Here is a 16,189-nt window from a genome sequence, read left to right as displayed (position 1 = left end):
GTTCCCCAACTGAGTCTTTAAGGAAGTGCGAACTGCATCACGGTGCACCAGGCGCAGTTGTGGCCATTGCGGAGTGTGGAAGTCACCCTTGGTTCCTATATCTGACACCCAGAACAGAGCACTAACCCCATAGGCATGTCTCTGAATTCTATATTAAACATTAAGAAAAGCAAATAATACAGCTTACCTTTATCCTCGCCTGCTTTTTCCGAAGCCTGTTGAGCCAAAGCCTGGAAGTCCCAAGTCCCACTCCTTTGGTCGCTCATTGTCCCTCCCTCCCTCACTAATTAAACCTGGCTGTTAAGTAAGCTTTATGTATTTACCACCCCGTTGCACAGCCAATGCACCTCCTCCTCGTCACCTGATTAAGCCCCTGACCGGTAAGTTTACTTTATATACTGTCTGCCCCATCGCTCAGCCAACGCACCTCCTCCTCGACCTCCTCGTCATGCAGCATCTATCAGAAGCAAAGGGTAACCAACATTTTGGCCCAAGGGGTGGGGCGGGGGAGGAGCAAGGCAAAACAGGCGAAAGGTCATAGGAGGATGCGCGTGGGAGGGGAGAGGAGAAAAAAGCTGCGAAGTGATGAGGAGGGGATAGATCTCTGAAAAAAGAGAGAAGGACATTAGGAGCTGAAGGAAAGGAGACAGAAGGAAAGAGAGAGAGGGAGGGTGATGGGGGAGAGAGGAGGAAAGAGAGGAGGGGGAGAGAGAGAGAGAGAAAGAGACAGGGAGTACCCCAAAAGAAAATGGGGAAGTCTAGTTAATGCCATCTGGCTGAAGAGTGCCCAGATGGAATATTTGACTCTATTCCTGATTTGCGGGTAGCCTCGGTTTGACTGTGCTTGAGGCCATGGACAGACAAATGATGTGGGAATGGGGTGTGGAATTAAAACAGCTGGGCACTGGTAGATTCCCATTATTAGGGTAGACAGAAGTGATGTCCCTGTCTGCATCCATTCTCTCTGATGTCAAAGAGAGATACAATGGGACCACCAGATGTAGTAGATGATCCCCTGCAGATTCACATGTGAAGCATTGCATCACTTGGAAGGACTGTTTGGAGCCTGAAAGGTGGTGAGAAAGGTGGTTTGGGCACAAATGTAGCACTTCATGCGGTCACAGGGGTAAGCACTTGAGGGGGCGATGTGGGAAAGGATAGTGAACGAGGGAGTAGTCTCTGCAGAACCAGAGAGGGGAAGATATGTCTAGTGGTGGGATCACACTGTAGGTGGTAGAAATTGCAGAGGATATGTTGGATGCGGAGGCTGGTAAGGGAGGTTAAGGGGAACCCTGTTCTTCATCTAGGGGCAAATGTGTGGGAAATAGAGGAGATGTGGGCCATGTTGATGGCAGTAGAGGGAAAGAAGAAGAAGAAGAAGGACTTCTTAGATGTTGCCTTAAAATGTAATATTTTTTAGTACAGATATGATTTCTGGTAAATCGATGTCTGCTTCCTCAAAAGCATATGATTCAAGATTTAATTTATTGTCATGTAATAAAGACAGTGCAATATTACACAAAATTTGTTTTTGTCCGCCATGAGGTCGATTCGGCATCAGCCGAAATTGCCTGGTCCCTCTCACAGTTAGAGAAAGAGAAGCAAAAGAGAGATCCTCCTAGAGTCACTGAGTGGTCCACAGATTTTCCTCCAACACTTCTGCAGACCCGGCAGTCGCATAGAGACCAGTTCAAGCTCCAGACCCGAATCTCCGACACAATCAGGAACTCTTCAGTGCCCTTGGCACCCTCTCGCATCCCAGATCCAACATATTACCCCTTCAGCCAGTCCTGAGCCAGTCCTGAGTCAGTCTCTAGCTGTCCACAGCCCAGTGCGAATCCCTCACCCGCCGTCTTCAACAGCCTGCATAGGTTCCTTGCCTCTAATTGTCAACAGCCCGCTGTCTGAATGTTCCTCAACTTCAGAGCCCCTCACTGTTCAGCCTCTGTGGTCTCTGTCCTATGGGTTGTCTCCCATGCTTCTCCTTCTCAAACGGGGGTAGTCGCCTCATTCTCTGGTATGCCACGCCAGTCCTCTGCTTCCCCGGAGTCTGTAACTCATCGTGGCTACTGCCATTCATAGGTGCCACTCTCTAGGGTACAGTCACTGTGGTTACTGTAATTTTAAATAAAACCTCCAAGGCTCCATTTACAGGCCATTTAAAGCCTGTAGAGAGCTGAGGATAATTGGACCTGCGGTAGCACTGTGACTCCGCTCTCCATGGGTCCACACCTGCAGCAGCGCTGTCGTTACAGCAGTTCTAGTGCACCGCCATTTTGCAGAAATACATATGCTATTTACATTCAGTAGAATTTGAGAATAATTTAAAGGCAGTAACAGACTGCTTAATAAAAGTTTTGAGGAATGCCTTCTCTTTGAATATTACAAACAGTAATTAGATGCTGGCCTTTTAAAATACGTGAAGGGCAAGATAGGAAAAGAAAATGGTAAAGAAAACATTAATGTCAAATTTGTGCCTTTTAAGTGGACCTGTTGAGATCCTAGTTCCCAGCACTGGAACTCCCAATGCCAATTTTAACAGATTGTATTTTAGACATTATTCCTGTACTCACCTGTAATTGACAGATTAACATTACCCATATTTTTATCAGAAAATAGCGAAACGATACAGGAATATGATCCAATGTCATCCACAGTAACATTTTTTAGGAGTAAAGATGCATTTCCTTTGCTTATTTCATTTTGAAAGAGACTTGATCCTGGTCTGTAGCTTTCATATTCCCCGAAGTCCAACAGACAAATAGCCTTTTCATGATCTCCTGCTCTCTGGTTCCATTCAATCACAATGTACATCAAGTCAAACTCAATGGTTTGAGAAAATAAGCAATTTAGCAGGACTTCTTCACCAATTGTGGCATTGAACACTGCTGGAAAGACTTTCACATCCAAGGTGGCTGCAGTAAAAAGATGCAAATGCAAATCAGTTCAAACCATAAGAAAAGGGGGAGGGGGGGGGGCGCGTGGCAAGATGGCGTGGCAATCTCGACCTTTCTGGCCAGACTTTTAAATACCCATTTTTTAACCCTTTGTTTTCAAGTTTAAACTTTAAAAATTTTAGTTTAAAGTATTAAGGAATTATTATGGCCACTAATAGTAAAAAGACTAAATCTCAAGTTCAAAAGAAAATACATTTTTGAAGTGCTGAGGATCTGGGGCCTAGACGACTTGAAACAGCCCCAGGCTCAATTTTCTCATTGCCTAAATCCTAAAGATCACCTGTTGAGGCTGCAAAAAAAACCTATTACTCCCCAAATGAACGATTGTGCTGTAATTACCCATTCTCTGGAAGAAGGTGCATGTTCCCGAGAAGTGGACCCCGATTTGGAAAGCCTTTCGATTTCAATAGGGGGGAGCATGCAGGAAGAGCATCAGGGAGCATTACAATCTGAAGAAATCGTTTTTCTTCGCGAATAGATGGGAAAACAACAAGATGCAGGGGGAGACCAGCGGCGACCCCCTGAAGAAGTCGGGGTGCCGTCGCTGGGAGTCCAGACCCGCAGTAAAACTTTTAAAATGACGTCTGTTGAATTGCAGCAGGAGCTGCAGTTACCTTGTTCTGCCACCATGTCAGAGAGAGCAGAGTGGAGTTTTACTGATTCACAATGTATACAATTGAATGCAGTTATTCAAGCTGTTATAAAACCTTTGTTGGCATCTCTAATGAATGAAATGGTTCAAATTAATGCTGGTATAAGTTCAGAATTAAATATAGTTAAAACACATGTGGATGCATCTTATGAAGAATTTAAAAAAATTTCAGACTGCTTTTTTGGATTGTAAACAACAAGTGGCTTCTAACAGAAAAAGTGTTGAAGGTGGAAAAATCAGTCAGAATTAGGAGATCGAGAGAAGGAGCTAGAAAGAAAAATAGATTATTTGGAAAATCAAAGCAGAAGGAATAATGTGAAAATTGTTGGTTTGGCAGAAGGTATAGAAGGACAAGACCCTCTTCGTTTCTTTAAAGCCTGAATTCCGCAAATATTAGGGCAAGAATTTTTATCTGGGGGATTCGCACTGGAAAGAGCACATAGAGCTTTAAGAAGAATACCCTCAGCTGGTCAACCCCAAGACCGATAATAATTCGATGAGTTATTTGGATAGAGAAGCAAAACTTCGACTTGCAGTACAAAATGCGAGATAACGACAAACCCCATTATTGATTCAAAATAGTAGTCTTTTTTTATTCTGATCTGAGTCAAGATGTCATTCAATGTCGATGTTGATTTAATCCAGTTAAAGAAATTTCGTGGCGTAAAGGTTATAAGTCTACTTTTTGTTACCCTGCAATGTTGAAGGTCTTTCACGGAGACTATCAATTTCGGTTTTTTGAAACTGATCGTGAAGCAATGATTTTTGCTGACTCATTGCCAGATATAAGAGGACAAAGACGTAGTTCACCATTATCTCCAAAAGAAAAATTTGGTAGCTCTGGAAATGGAAGAAATGAGGAAAATGGGAATGGAAAGAGTCCACCTCCTTCCGAAACGGGATCTTCGAGATTGGAGTCTTTTGGATGAAAAGAAGAATTTTCTTATTTTGTTTTTTCACTTGTTATTATGATACTTGGATGTTACTGATTGTTTGGCTGGGGAGGGGGAGATTTGCACTAAGTTCTTTATTAGTCATCAGCCACTGGTGGGTGATCCACACCCAATTTTTGTTTAAGGGATTACTACCTTTTGGTAGTTTTTTTGGGGGGGGGGATTTTTAATTATTTTTTTATTTTTATTTACTTTTTTCTTAGTTTTTAATTTATGATTTTTTTATTGGAGGGCCTATATACGTTGATTTGAGTTTTTATATAAAGATATTATTGGTATTTAGTAACATTAGTAGATGATTTCACTCCGGCTTCCAAAGTGACATCATCACGTCGCTGTGTGGAGGGCTTCTTAGCCCGTGCATGTTGCTAGGCGCAGGCTCCCCTTCACTGCCAAGAAGGAGCTCACGTCATCTTGGACCTGCTGCGTGTTGCGGTGATTCGGTCCATTTACTCAAATTTTGTGTAATATTGCACTGTCTTTATTACATGACAATAAATTAAATCTTGAATACTCATCCCGCTGCACCTCCCCCAAAGAATTGCCGCCGCTCTCTGAGCAGTCTGACTTACAGTCTCTCGGGGTTGGGGGGGGGGGTTGACCTCTGTGCTTAACCCAGAGGTCCGAGGCCGGTAGGTCGGAGTCCAGGTGCACGACTTTGAGGCGGTCGACTGTGAATCTGTCCTGTTAGCCTCCAATGTCCAATGTGAACACTACGATGTCTCTCTGCAGTACCTTGAAGGGACCTTTGTATGGGCACTGTAGGGGGGGGGGGGTCCATTGCTGTTCTCTGCATATGAAAACGTAGTGGGTGGACAGCTGGAACGTGGCTGGGTGGCAATCTGTGTTTGGACGGTGGCGGGGTGGGGGAGGGGTTGTCTGCCCGCTTGCTCTCTCAGCCTGTGCAGGACGTCTAACGCGCTGGTCTGTGGGCTGGGGGGTGGTTGAAATGTAGGTCCCCGGGATGGAAAGCAATGCACCTTACACCATCTCTTCGGACGATACTGGCAGGTCCTCCTTCAGTGCCCTGTGGATCCTGAGCAGTACCCACGAGAGCTCATCCATCCAGTTCGGCCTGGTCAGTAGGGCTTTCAACACAGCCTTTCAGGTGGCGGTGGAACCATTCGACCAGTCCGTTTGCTTGGGGATGGTAGGCCATCATATGGTGGAGGCAGCTGCCACAGAATTTCACCAGATTGGACCAGAGGGAGAAGGTGAACTGTGCTCCTCGGTCTGATGTGATGTGGGTCGGGACTCTGAAATGCACGACTCAGGTGGGGGGAATGCCCAGGCACACGTCCCTGTGTCGCACGCAGCCTCCATTGCACCGGCTCGAAAGCCTGTAGGGGGGCTTTGATGTGCCAGTGCACAGTGGCACGCTGGCACTTTAAGCAGGTTCGCGCCCACAGGGTGACGTCTCAGCGGAGCCCACGCCACACGAATCTGTCCGAGAGCAGGTAGACCATGGACCTTATGGGGAAGTGGGATACGACGTGGATCTTGTCGAAAACCCACCGTTGCCATGTTCTGGGTAGGTTCGGTGTTGTGGACCGGGTGGAGATGTCGCACAGCAGGGTCGGTTCCCCTGGTGTGGGGCAGAAGTCTCTGACCTTCAGGCTGATGATGGTTGTCCAGTGCGCCTGAACATCTGCGTCCTCCCTATGTTCCTTCGAAAGCTGGGCCATGTTGAGCCCTCCTCCGGTTGCAGCGACAGCAGGCCGGGACAGTGTGCCGGCCACTATGTTGTCCTTGTCGGCGCCGTGGAGGATATCTGTGGTGAATTCAGATACATAGGAGAGGTGCCATTGTTGTCTTGCCAACCACGGGACCAAGACCCTGCTCAGCACGTAGGTCAATGGTTTGTGGTCTGTGTAACATGAAGCAGAAGTTCTGTATCGCCAGGTACAAGGCCAGCAGTTCTCGGTCAAACGTGGTGTATTTGAGCTCTGGTGTTCGGAGGTGCTTACTGAAGAAGGCGAGGGGTCACAGGTGCTCGTTGGCCCATTGCTCTAGTACCGTACCCACTGCTCTGTCTGAAGTGTCCGTTGTGAGGGCCGGAGGGAGGTGGGATCCAGGTGTGCCAGTACCGTGGCCTTTGTCAGTGCTGACTTGGTGGCATTGAAAGCCTCCGTGGCATCCATTGCAGCATCTTGTCACCGAGCTTGATGAAGCTTAACAGGGGCTGCATGAAGGTGACCACTCCCAGGAGGAAGCAATGGTAGAAGTTAACCATCCCCAGGAACTCCTGTAGTCCTTTGATTGTGCTTAGCTTACGGAAGTTCTAAATGGCCTTCACCTTGTTGGGGAGTGTGGCGTGGCACCCTCTGGGGTAATGCGATGCCCCAGGAAGTCTATTATTTGTAGGCCAAACTGGCATTTGGCTGGGTTCACTCTAAGTCAGAACAGCTGCAGACTATTGAACAGGATGTCCATTAGCTGCTGGAATGTCTGGGCTGTGTTTTTGAGTCTGAAAGGCATTCTTAGGAATTCAAAGAGGCTGAAAGGTGTGATGATGGCTGCCTTCTGGACTTCGCTGGGGTATACCAGGATTTAGTGGTATCCCTTCACGAGGTCCACCTTGGAGAATACCCTACAGCCAAGTAGGCTCGTGGTGAAATCCTGGACGTGTGGGATGGGGTACTGGTCTGGGACCGTTGCCTAGTTTAGACATCGGTAGTCACCTTTCAGACACCAACTACCAGAACTCTTCTGCACCATGTGGAGCGGAAAGGCCCACGGGCTGTTGGAATGGCGGATGACCCCCAAATCCTTGGCTTGTTGTAGCTTGTCTGGCGGGAAGCGCTGGGCTCGTGCATGCACCGAGGTGCTAGACGGCATGTGGTGTTCCTCGCCATGTGGCGGGTTGACGTCATGGAAGTTCAGTTCCAATAAAGCTTGTTATTTGACCAGTATGGAGGCATACTTGTCTTGGTCCAGGGCGTGGATTCCCAGTGACAGGAAAGAGCATCTCTGTAGGATGAGGAGGAAAGACTGGAACGTTGTGGCATTTATTAACTGGCATCTTGTCATGTCTACCAGCAGTTCGTGAACCCAGAGGAAATCCACTCTGAGAAGCGCCTGTCCCACTGCTGTGATGGTGCACTACCACTGAAAAACAGCATCTGCAACATGGCTGGTGACTAGACAGGTGCCATGGCTGGGAATGGAGGACCTGTTGGCTGCTTGCAGGAGAAGGCCTTTGGTGTTGTGTCGTGCCTCAAAGAATGTAGGTGGGTAAGGCTAATCTCTGCACCTGAGGAAATTCCCCTTGGTCCTCTGGTCTCTGAGGTAGAGTAGTTCTTTCTGTGTGCCATCTGCCGAGGCCACTATTGGCAGCCAGCCTGCCCGTTTCCTATCACCATGTTAGTTTTGGCGGTGGGGTAGGAGCACCACTATGTGTTCCTGCCCCATCGGCTGTGGTAGAAACAGTACTCACTCTTCTGCTCTACGCGCCCTTCATGTTGCTGCTGTGCCGCAGCTACCACTGGTGTTTCTGGTGGACTGGACAAGGTGGTGGCACCGATTGCGTAGACTGGTTGCAGGTGGAGGGAGCTCTGTTGTGGCATGTGGAATAGCCTGTTTGCCTCCTTGGCTACGAGGTGCAGGGCACTGAAATCCATGTCCAAAATTGCTGAAGATGCACGTACTGGTAGTTTCGAGAGGATTAGGGCCATGATCAGGAAACAGTCTCATGGGCCACCATCTCCTGCATTAGCTAGGAGGGGTTTCTGTAACCCAGGCCCTGCATGTTGAGGATTATAATAGCACGCTCACTGAGCTTTAGGGTGTCGAGGAGGAAACGTCGGAATTGCTCATACTTGCGCTCCTTCAGTGGGCTTTCTATGAAGGAGCTTACTTGGGCAGCTGTGGCGGCGTCCAAAGCACTGATGACATGCCAGAACTTGGTGTCCTCTGAAACGATTCCTCTTATGTGGAACTGTGACTCATCCAGCTGTAGTCAATTCCTGGGCTAGCATGCCTAGAACAGTGGGAGATGTATGCCCACAAGTTGGTCGCAGGCACTGCGACTATGGATTTAGCCCTTTGTTACATTTTTGTGTGATCGATGCTGGTTTCAAAATGTTGAAACCGTTGGGGTCACCACTGAAGTGACTACTGCGGCAATGCTACCTAGTGAAGAGACGTCTACACAGTGTGAGGGTGAGCCAAAGAATGACTTTATCGGTTTGAATTCGCCATGTCTCTGTGCTGGACCACCCACTTCTGGTGACGTACCCTCCGGCTTCCTCAAGTGACGACATCGCGTCGCAGTGTGGAGGGTTCCTTAGCCCATACTTGGTGCTAGGCATGGGCTCCTTCTTTGCAGTGAAGCGGAGCCTGTGCCATTTTGGACTGGCTGAGTGTTGCGTTGACTCGGCCCGTTTACTCGCGCAGTCGCTCGGCCCGCTACACCATTCCCTTCTCACATTTTCTGTCACATCTGTTCCCAAGATGAGGCCTTCAAGTCCAGATCTTCTGAAATGACTGCCTTCTTCCTCAAACATGGCTTCCCCTCCACCACCATCAACTCAGCCCTCACCCACATCTCCATTTCCTGCTCATCTGCCCTGGTCGCCCGTGCCCTCACCTACCACCCCTCCAGTCTCGGTATCCAACACATTATCCTCAAGGAATTTCTGGCACTTACAACAGGATCCCACGACCAGACACATCTTCCCCTCTTTGCTTTCAGAGAGATTGTCCCCTCCATAACACCCTCGTGCACTAATTTCTCCCCCCCCCCACCCCAGCATTTTCTCCTGTGGCCACATGAGGTACCACACTTGAGCCCATACCTCCTCCCCCACCAGTCTGGATCCTCAATCCTTTCAAGTGAAGCAACACTGCAATTGTGTATCCAAAAGATTGATTTACTGCATCCAGTGCTCTCTTTGTAGCCTACTATACATCAGAGATTGGAGATCACTTCGCTGAGCACCTTTGCTCTGTCCTCACAAGTGACAGGGACCTCCCAGAGGCCAACCATTTTGGTTCTACATTCCACTCCCATACTCACATGTCTGTCCATGTACTACCCCACCAAGACCACCTGTAAATTGGAGAAACACTCTCCAGCTGGATGCCATTAACGTTGACTTTACCGGTTTCTGCTAACCTGCTCTCCCTTCCTCATCTTCTTTCCCTCAGTTCTCTATCCCCTTCCCTCTCTATTCATCCACCATCCCTCCTCCCCTTGCTTGCTGCTGTTTCCTCCCTCCCTTTTCCATCTATTACCTCCTGCTTTTACTCTACTCCCATGCCTCCTCCTCACCCTTTTATTCAGATACTTGCTGATATTTTTGCATACCTTGTTGAAGACTCAAGCCCAAAACGTCAGTTATGTATTTTTATCTTTGCTACTTAAAGAACACTGTTTGGCCTGCCTGGTTTCTCTAGCATTATGTTAGTGACTTGGTAATCAGTAGAAAAAGAGGTTATTATTAAAATAACTCTGTAATTCTTACAAGCAAAGAACATTTGTACCTAATGTTCTTCTTTATTTCTTTTAAAACCTTACTTGCTTGTTAGCAATATTTAACATATTCTGTTGATATCACTTACCCACAGATGAGAGAATATAAAATGTCACCAGTTCAAAAGGAAGCCAAATTTCAGGCTTTCTCATTTTGAAAATACTTTTTGGAGGTTTAAAAAAAAACAACTTAGCTCAACCAGACCAGCAGCAAAACTGAAAATGAAAGTAAAAACATTTAAAATGGGGCCGTCTCTTAAAAAGGAAATAGCAAAAAGATTTACCATTAATTTGAACAATAATTTACACATTTTGTTGTATGCTCATAAAAAAACATAAATTGCCAAATGTCATGAAAATTGAACTGTCAAATAGAAACAATACCACATGGAGGATTTATTTCAGTACAAAGAATCAGGCCAATACAACTCATCATAAAGACTTTAAATTGAAAATACATTGTATCAGGGTAAACAAGGGGTATGACCGGATTATTTGCTGTTATAAAGCAGCTTTATAAAGATTAAATCAAGGCTTGAAAGAGAAATTTCCTAGTTACTGTAAGAAAAGGGCAGGATACTGGAGTTAGCGAGAGTACTCAGAGGAGGAAAGTTTGGTAAGAAACAGTTGGGTGGCCCAGCGACCCATCTGGTAGAGCTGTCTCACAACGCTGGAGATCCAGGTTCAATCCTGACCTGTTCATGTTAAATTTACATGTTCTCCCTGTTATGTGGGTCATTACTGGGTGTTCTTGTTTCTGCTGGCATCCCAAAGATGTGGCGATTGGGATGTTTATTGGTCACTGTAAATTGCCACTCATGTTCAGGTGAGTGATAAAATCTGGGGGGGGGGGGGGGGGGGGTTTGATGAAAAAAATGGGGTAAATAACAAATCGATGGTTGATGGCCAGTGTGGGCTCGCTAGACTGATGAGGTAAGGGTGACAATACACAAAGCCCATCAGATCCTTTCTTTTTAATATATTTTTATTAAGTTGAACAAAAAAACCCTTTTACACAAGGTATATTAATGATAACATAAATCAAATCACATCCTATATATGTCACATATCAATTGAAAATTAGAAGTATAACCATTAATTATTACATTAAATTTTGTTCAGGATATCAAATTCTATAATTATAATTAAACAATCAAATCCTAACTTGTATTATGTCCAAAATCAATATTGAATATAAAAATTATACAAATAATACACTTAAAATTCCCTTACACAAGATATTTTATACTTCTCTGATTTGATCATGTTGTTCTGTGATATGATCTGTAATCTAGAGTTAAACATCCTTGACTAGAACATAGTCAGTAATTATTTCCTGTTATGTCTGAAGCTTCTGCTGAGCAGGGCAGGTTATAAAACCACAGCACCAGTGTTATTTTCTCTTTGTCACGTGTTCGCAGGAAAGGGACTAGCAACCCCTTAAGCTGATACTGGCATTGTAGCAACACTTCCAATTATCTTTGTATAGCCCTGTAGGTAGTCTGTGTGTAGGGTACCCTCTGTCATCGGAATCCCCCTTTCCCTATGGGCGTATTCTGGGGTTGGAAGCCAGCTGCATTCTCTCTTTCCCCTCCACCCCCCCCCCCCCCCCCACCTTCCTGGAACTGCTTCTGATTGCATTCTGCTGCTGGGTTTAGGTTCCAACTGGTTGTAAATTGCTAATCACCTTGCTTTATGCTATTAATTCCTCCTGATCTGCCACTGTGAGCTGAGTTCGCCATCCGGTTGTTTCTGTATTAATAAATCCTTTAGTTATCCATTCCCTATATCTGTACTCATTTCCTTCTGAACCCCAAACCAGATTGCTTGATTAATTTCTATTTTAAACTATAGATGAGGCACTAAATATTTCTGGGGAAGAGACTTCTAAAGATTCACCATCCTCTGAATGAAGAAATCTTTCCTCATATCCATCCTAAGTAGCTTGTATCTTATTATCAACTATGTACACTGGTGCTAGACTCCTCAGTCAGTCAAACAGAGATCTTCATATAGCAAAAATAAAGATACATAACCAATAGTTTGGACTTGAGCCCTTCACCAAGGCATGAGCAAAATGTAGACAGAGGTCGGAATAAAATGGCGGCGGGGGACGGGGAGTGAAGGGCCAGGGGGAGGAGCACCATCCCACAGGCAGGAGGTAATAGGTGGATAAGGGAGGGAGGGCACATCAGAAATCAGAAGGGGAATAGCTCTGTGAACGGAGAGGGAAGTAGTGGAGAGCTGGAGGAAAGACCGAGGGATATGGAAGAGGTGGAGAATGGGAGATTATATGTTGTTCCTCCAATTTACAGATGGCCTTTGGCAGTGCATGAGGCCATGGACAGACATGTTAGTGTGGGGCGTAGAATTTAAATTGTTGGCTACTGGGAGATCCCTGTCATTGATGCAGATAGAGCAAAGAAGCTCAGCAAAGAGAACTCCCAAAGCACCCAGTCTCTCTGATGCAGAGAAGGATACAACTAGAGCATCAGATGCAGTAGATGACACCTGCAGATCCACAAGTGTTGCTTCATCTGGAAGGACTGTTTGTGGTCCCATATGGTGGTATGGGAGGAGACAAGAAGATGGCAGAGGAACTAAATGAGTATTTGCATCTGTCTTCACTGTAAAAGGCATTAGCAGTCAGCCAGGTGTTGAAGGGTATCTGGGAAGGGAGAAAGTGCTCAGAAAGCTGAATGGTCTAAGGGTGGATAAGTCACCTGGACCAAATGGATTGAACCCTCGTGCTCTGAAAAAGTAGTGGGAGAGATTATGGAAGTGTTGTGGTCCTGGAGCACTAGAAAATCGCATGTCACCCCACTATTTGTGAGTGGAGGGAGGCAACAGAAAGGAAAGTATGACAATAAATTCTGTTTCTTCTTATTATTTCTTATTCTAGTTGTCCTATGTCTATTCTCCCCTTTCTTTTACTTGAGATGCTTTTTGTATCCTCTTTGATATTATTTATTAGCCTCCTATCCTACTTTATCTTTTCTCTCCTTGTGCATTTTTAGTTACCTTCTGCTTTTTAAAAACTTTCCAATTCTCTATCTTCCCACTAATTTTTGTTTATTTGTATGCTCTCTTTTGATTTTCATTGGCTTTGGCTTCATGTCTGCCACAATTGTGACATTTTTCTAATAGAATGTTTCGTCTTTTTTAAGTATGTATTTATCCTGCACTTTCCTTATTTCTTGCAGAATTGTAATCCATTGCTGCTCTGATGTCTTCCCTACTAGTGTCCCCTTCTAATCTACATTGGCCAGTTCCTCTCTCATGCCTTTACTCCACTGAAATATCAACACATCTAACTTTAGTTTCTCCTTGTTAAATCTCAAATTGAACTCAATCATATTGGGAACACTGCTAATTACCCCTGGTGCATGACACACACACGATCCAATAATCTGGTCCCCTCGCGGGTTCGTCGACATTCTTTTCTAAAAAGTCATCTTGTAGGCTTTCTACAAGTTCTCTCTTGAGATCCAGTCCCAAACTGGTTTTTCCAATCTACTTCCATGTTAAAATCCCCTATGACTACCATAACATTGTCCTTCTAACACATTTTCTATTTGTTGTGGTAATTTGTTGTCCACGTCCCAGCTACTGTTTGGAGATCTGTACATAATTGTCAAGTGTCTTTTTAACTTTGCCATTTCTTAACACACAATGATTCTATATCTATTAATCCAATGTCACTCTCAAATTATTAATGTTGTTCCTTAACAAAAGAGCCACTCTGCTTATTTTTAAATACACTGTGTAGCCTTGGACATTAAGCTTCCAACACCATCTGTCCTTTAGACATAACTCCGTGATGGCCATTACATACATGCCAATCCATAGCTGTCCGACTTTATTCCTTATGCTCCAAGCATTTAAATACAAAACTTTATCCTGTGTCCCTGTTGCATTGAAACTCTCACCACTGGCTGCAATATAACCCATAAGCTTTCAGCGAGGCTCCATTTACAAGGCAAACACAATGTTGCTTTCTATTTTGCTTGTTTCACCTGCATATTGGGACCTACACGTTGGGCTTCAGTGAGTTACAGATAATCACACCCAAGTCCCTTTGAAAATGACCACAAACAAATGCATTTAATACACCAATTTTTTGTTGTGTTCCTAATGCAAAACATTGGCATTTTCCAAGTTATATTCCATCTTGTTTGGTTTAGTGACATTTGGAAGAGTGACATTTGGTCCTCTCAAACAATTCACTGATATGGCTTCATGGAATTAAAAAAAAACGCTTAGTCTTTTGATATCCAAATAGAAGTATTTAAATATAATGACCTGGCTAGGTGTTATTTGCCTAATAATTACCTGAAAACTTCAATACATTATATTCCACATGAGCAAGCTTGAATGATTTAACTACCCAGCTCTTAAATTAATCTTGTTAAATATCAAATGATGACATCCTCTTATTACCTTTCATTTGGATATCCCTGTCACAGGGATACCAAAGGAGCCAACTGATCATAAACATAAGAACTGGTTCAGTCTCAGAAGAACAACTTTCTTATTCAGAAGTAAAAACACAATGCTGGAGAAACTCAGCAGTTCAAACAGTGTAATTTATATAGCAAAGATAAAGATATGTGAGATTGTCTGATCTTGGAAGCTAAGCAGGCTCATGCCTGGTCAGTAATTAGAGGGGAAACTGCCGAGGAACACCAGGTGCTGTAGGTTTCTGTGAGGGGCGCTGAACAAAGTGGTGACTCTCTGTCTGCCTTACGGAAGAAAAAGTTAAAGAATTTCATGTATGTTATGTGACAATAATGACATTTTCACCTTTAACCAACATTTCAGCCATGCATCTCTTATCTACCTATTACCTCCTTTCAATTGGGTCTGGGCTCCTCCCCCACCATTATGTTCGGGCTCCTGCCTATATTTTTTAATACCATGATGATCGAGCCCGAAACACTGGCTATGTATCTTTATGTTTGCTATATAAAGTACATTGTTTGACCTGCTGAATTTCTCACCATTGTTCAAATACCATGTCTGCAGAATTTAGTGTTTTACCCACAACTTCACTTGCACACATTACAGTTAATCATGAACATCAGGATTTTTCTGACTTAGCAACATTTTGTGTTATTACAAAGGAGCCTGTGCTTCATTTTCAATATTTTAAAGATTTACAAGTTAAAAACAAAATTGCTAAAGACAGATTTGTTGCAGCAAAAGGTCGAAGTGAAACAGCCTGGTTCATGGACAAGAGTAATTGTGTCATCCAAGTGGTTAATAAGTCACAGTATTTCCCAGAACAACAAAGGAAAATTTTGAGCTTCTTTCCTTGAATCATGATCTCCTCAAGTCACATTTGAGGCTGAACTTTATAGTTCTCACTCTCATTCTACATGTCAGACTAAACCTCAAACTCTCTTAACATTTCCATCTCACAGACTTGCACAGACAATAGCCAATTTCAAACCTGCACACTTCTCCAGCATCAACCCATCAAAAAGATTTTGTTGTCTCCATTCTACAATGAACCAGGCCATCTCCTCCACTGCTACTGATTTTCCTGATGTTCAGTGTCTTCATATATTGTCTTAGTTTTAAAGTGGTCAAAATTCCTCCTCAGACTTTGTTCTCTCCAGTTTCAATTCCTTCCTGAGCATAGTTTCAGTCACTATTCAATCTTATTTTAACACTTTACAATTAGCAGTTTTAACTTCAGATTTATAGGTCTCAAGGGAATCGTCAACCTGCACTTCTTTCCTTTTCCTTTTTAAAACAATCCTTAAAGCACACCACTTTAATCTATTAATCTGGTTGAAGGTGCATTTATTTGTGAAGTGCACTGGGACATATTTATTTGTTAGATACTGTTCATTGTAGCTGCCAAAATAACAAATTTAATCCTTGATGCTGCATTTCTGTAACAAACATTACAATTAACAATGGGTAAAAAAAATTCTGATCTTATAATAGCAAACAAGAAGGTATTTACCTAATGTTGTGAGAAATCCTTTCATTGGTCAGTTATCAAATGCAAGAATATGAAAGAATAGTTCAGTAGATTTTTTAAAATTCCAGTGTTTACATGATCACACTGGTTGAGATAGATGTGCAAGTTCTTGTGTCTTGCAAAGTGGAATCAAGATGTGGTTGGTGAAATACAGCATTAGCA

At 44.2% G+C, this 16,189-nt stretch overlaps 1 protein-coding gene across 4 annotated transcripts in view; it reads right to left on the bottom strand.

Annotated features, from left to right (window-relative positions):
* LOC138744891 (NLR family CARD domain-containing protein 3-like) overlaps positions 1–16,097 on the bottom strand; it is a 48,411-nt gene extending 32,314 nt beyond the window's left edge. For 3 of the 4 annotated variants that reach the window (XM_069901697.1, XM_069901699.1, XM_069901700.1), the window contains exons 1-3: positions 16,010–16,097; positions 10,125–10,251; positions 2,574–2,915 (exon numbers count right to left, since the gene is read on the bottom strand). In XM_069901697.1, the coding sequence (XP_069757798.1) occupies positions 2,574–2,915; positions 10,125–10,188 (406 nt within the window). In that variant the 5' untranslated portion in view covers positions 10,189–10,251; positions 16,010–16,097. The remainder of the gene's footprint in view (positions 1–2,573; positions 2,916–10,124; positions 10,252–16,009) is intronic. The other variant, XM_069901698.1, reaches the window with a different exon arrangement.
* Between the last annotated feature and the right edge of the window lie 92 nt (positions 16,098–16,189).

The sequence above is a fragment of the Narcine bancroftii genome, chromosome 10 (genome assembly GCF_036971445.1).
Source record: "Narcine bancroftii isolate sNarBan1 chromosome 10, sNarBan1.hap1, whole genome shotgun sequence".
Lineage (NCBI taxonomy): Eukaryota > Metazoa > Chordata > Chondrichthyes > Torpediniformes > Narcinidae > Narcine > Narcine bancroftii.
The sequence above is the reverse complement of the archived record's forward strand: the minus strand, read 5'-3'. Positions and strand labels throughout refer to the sequence as shown.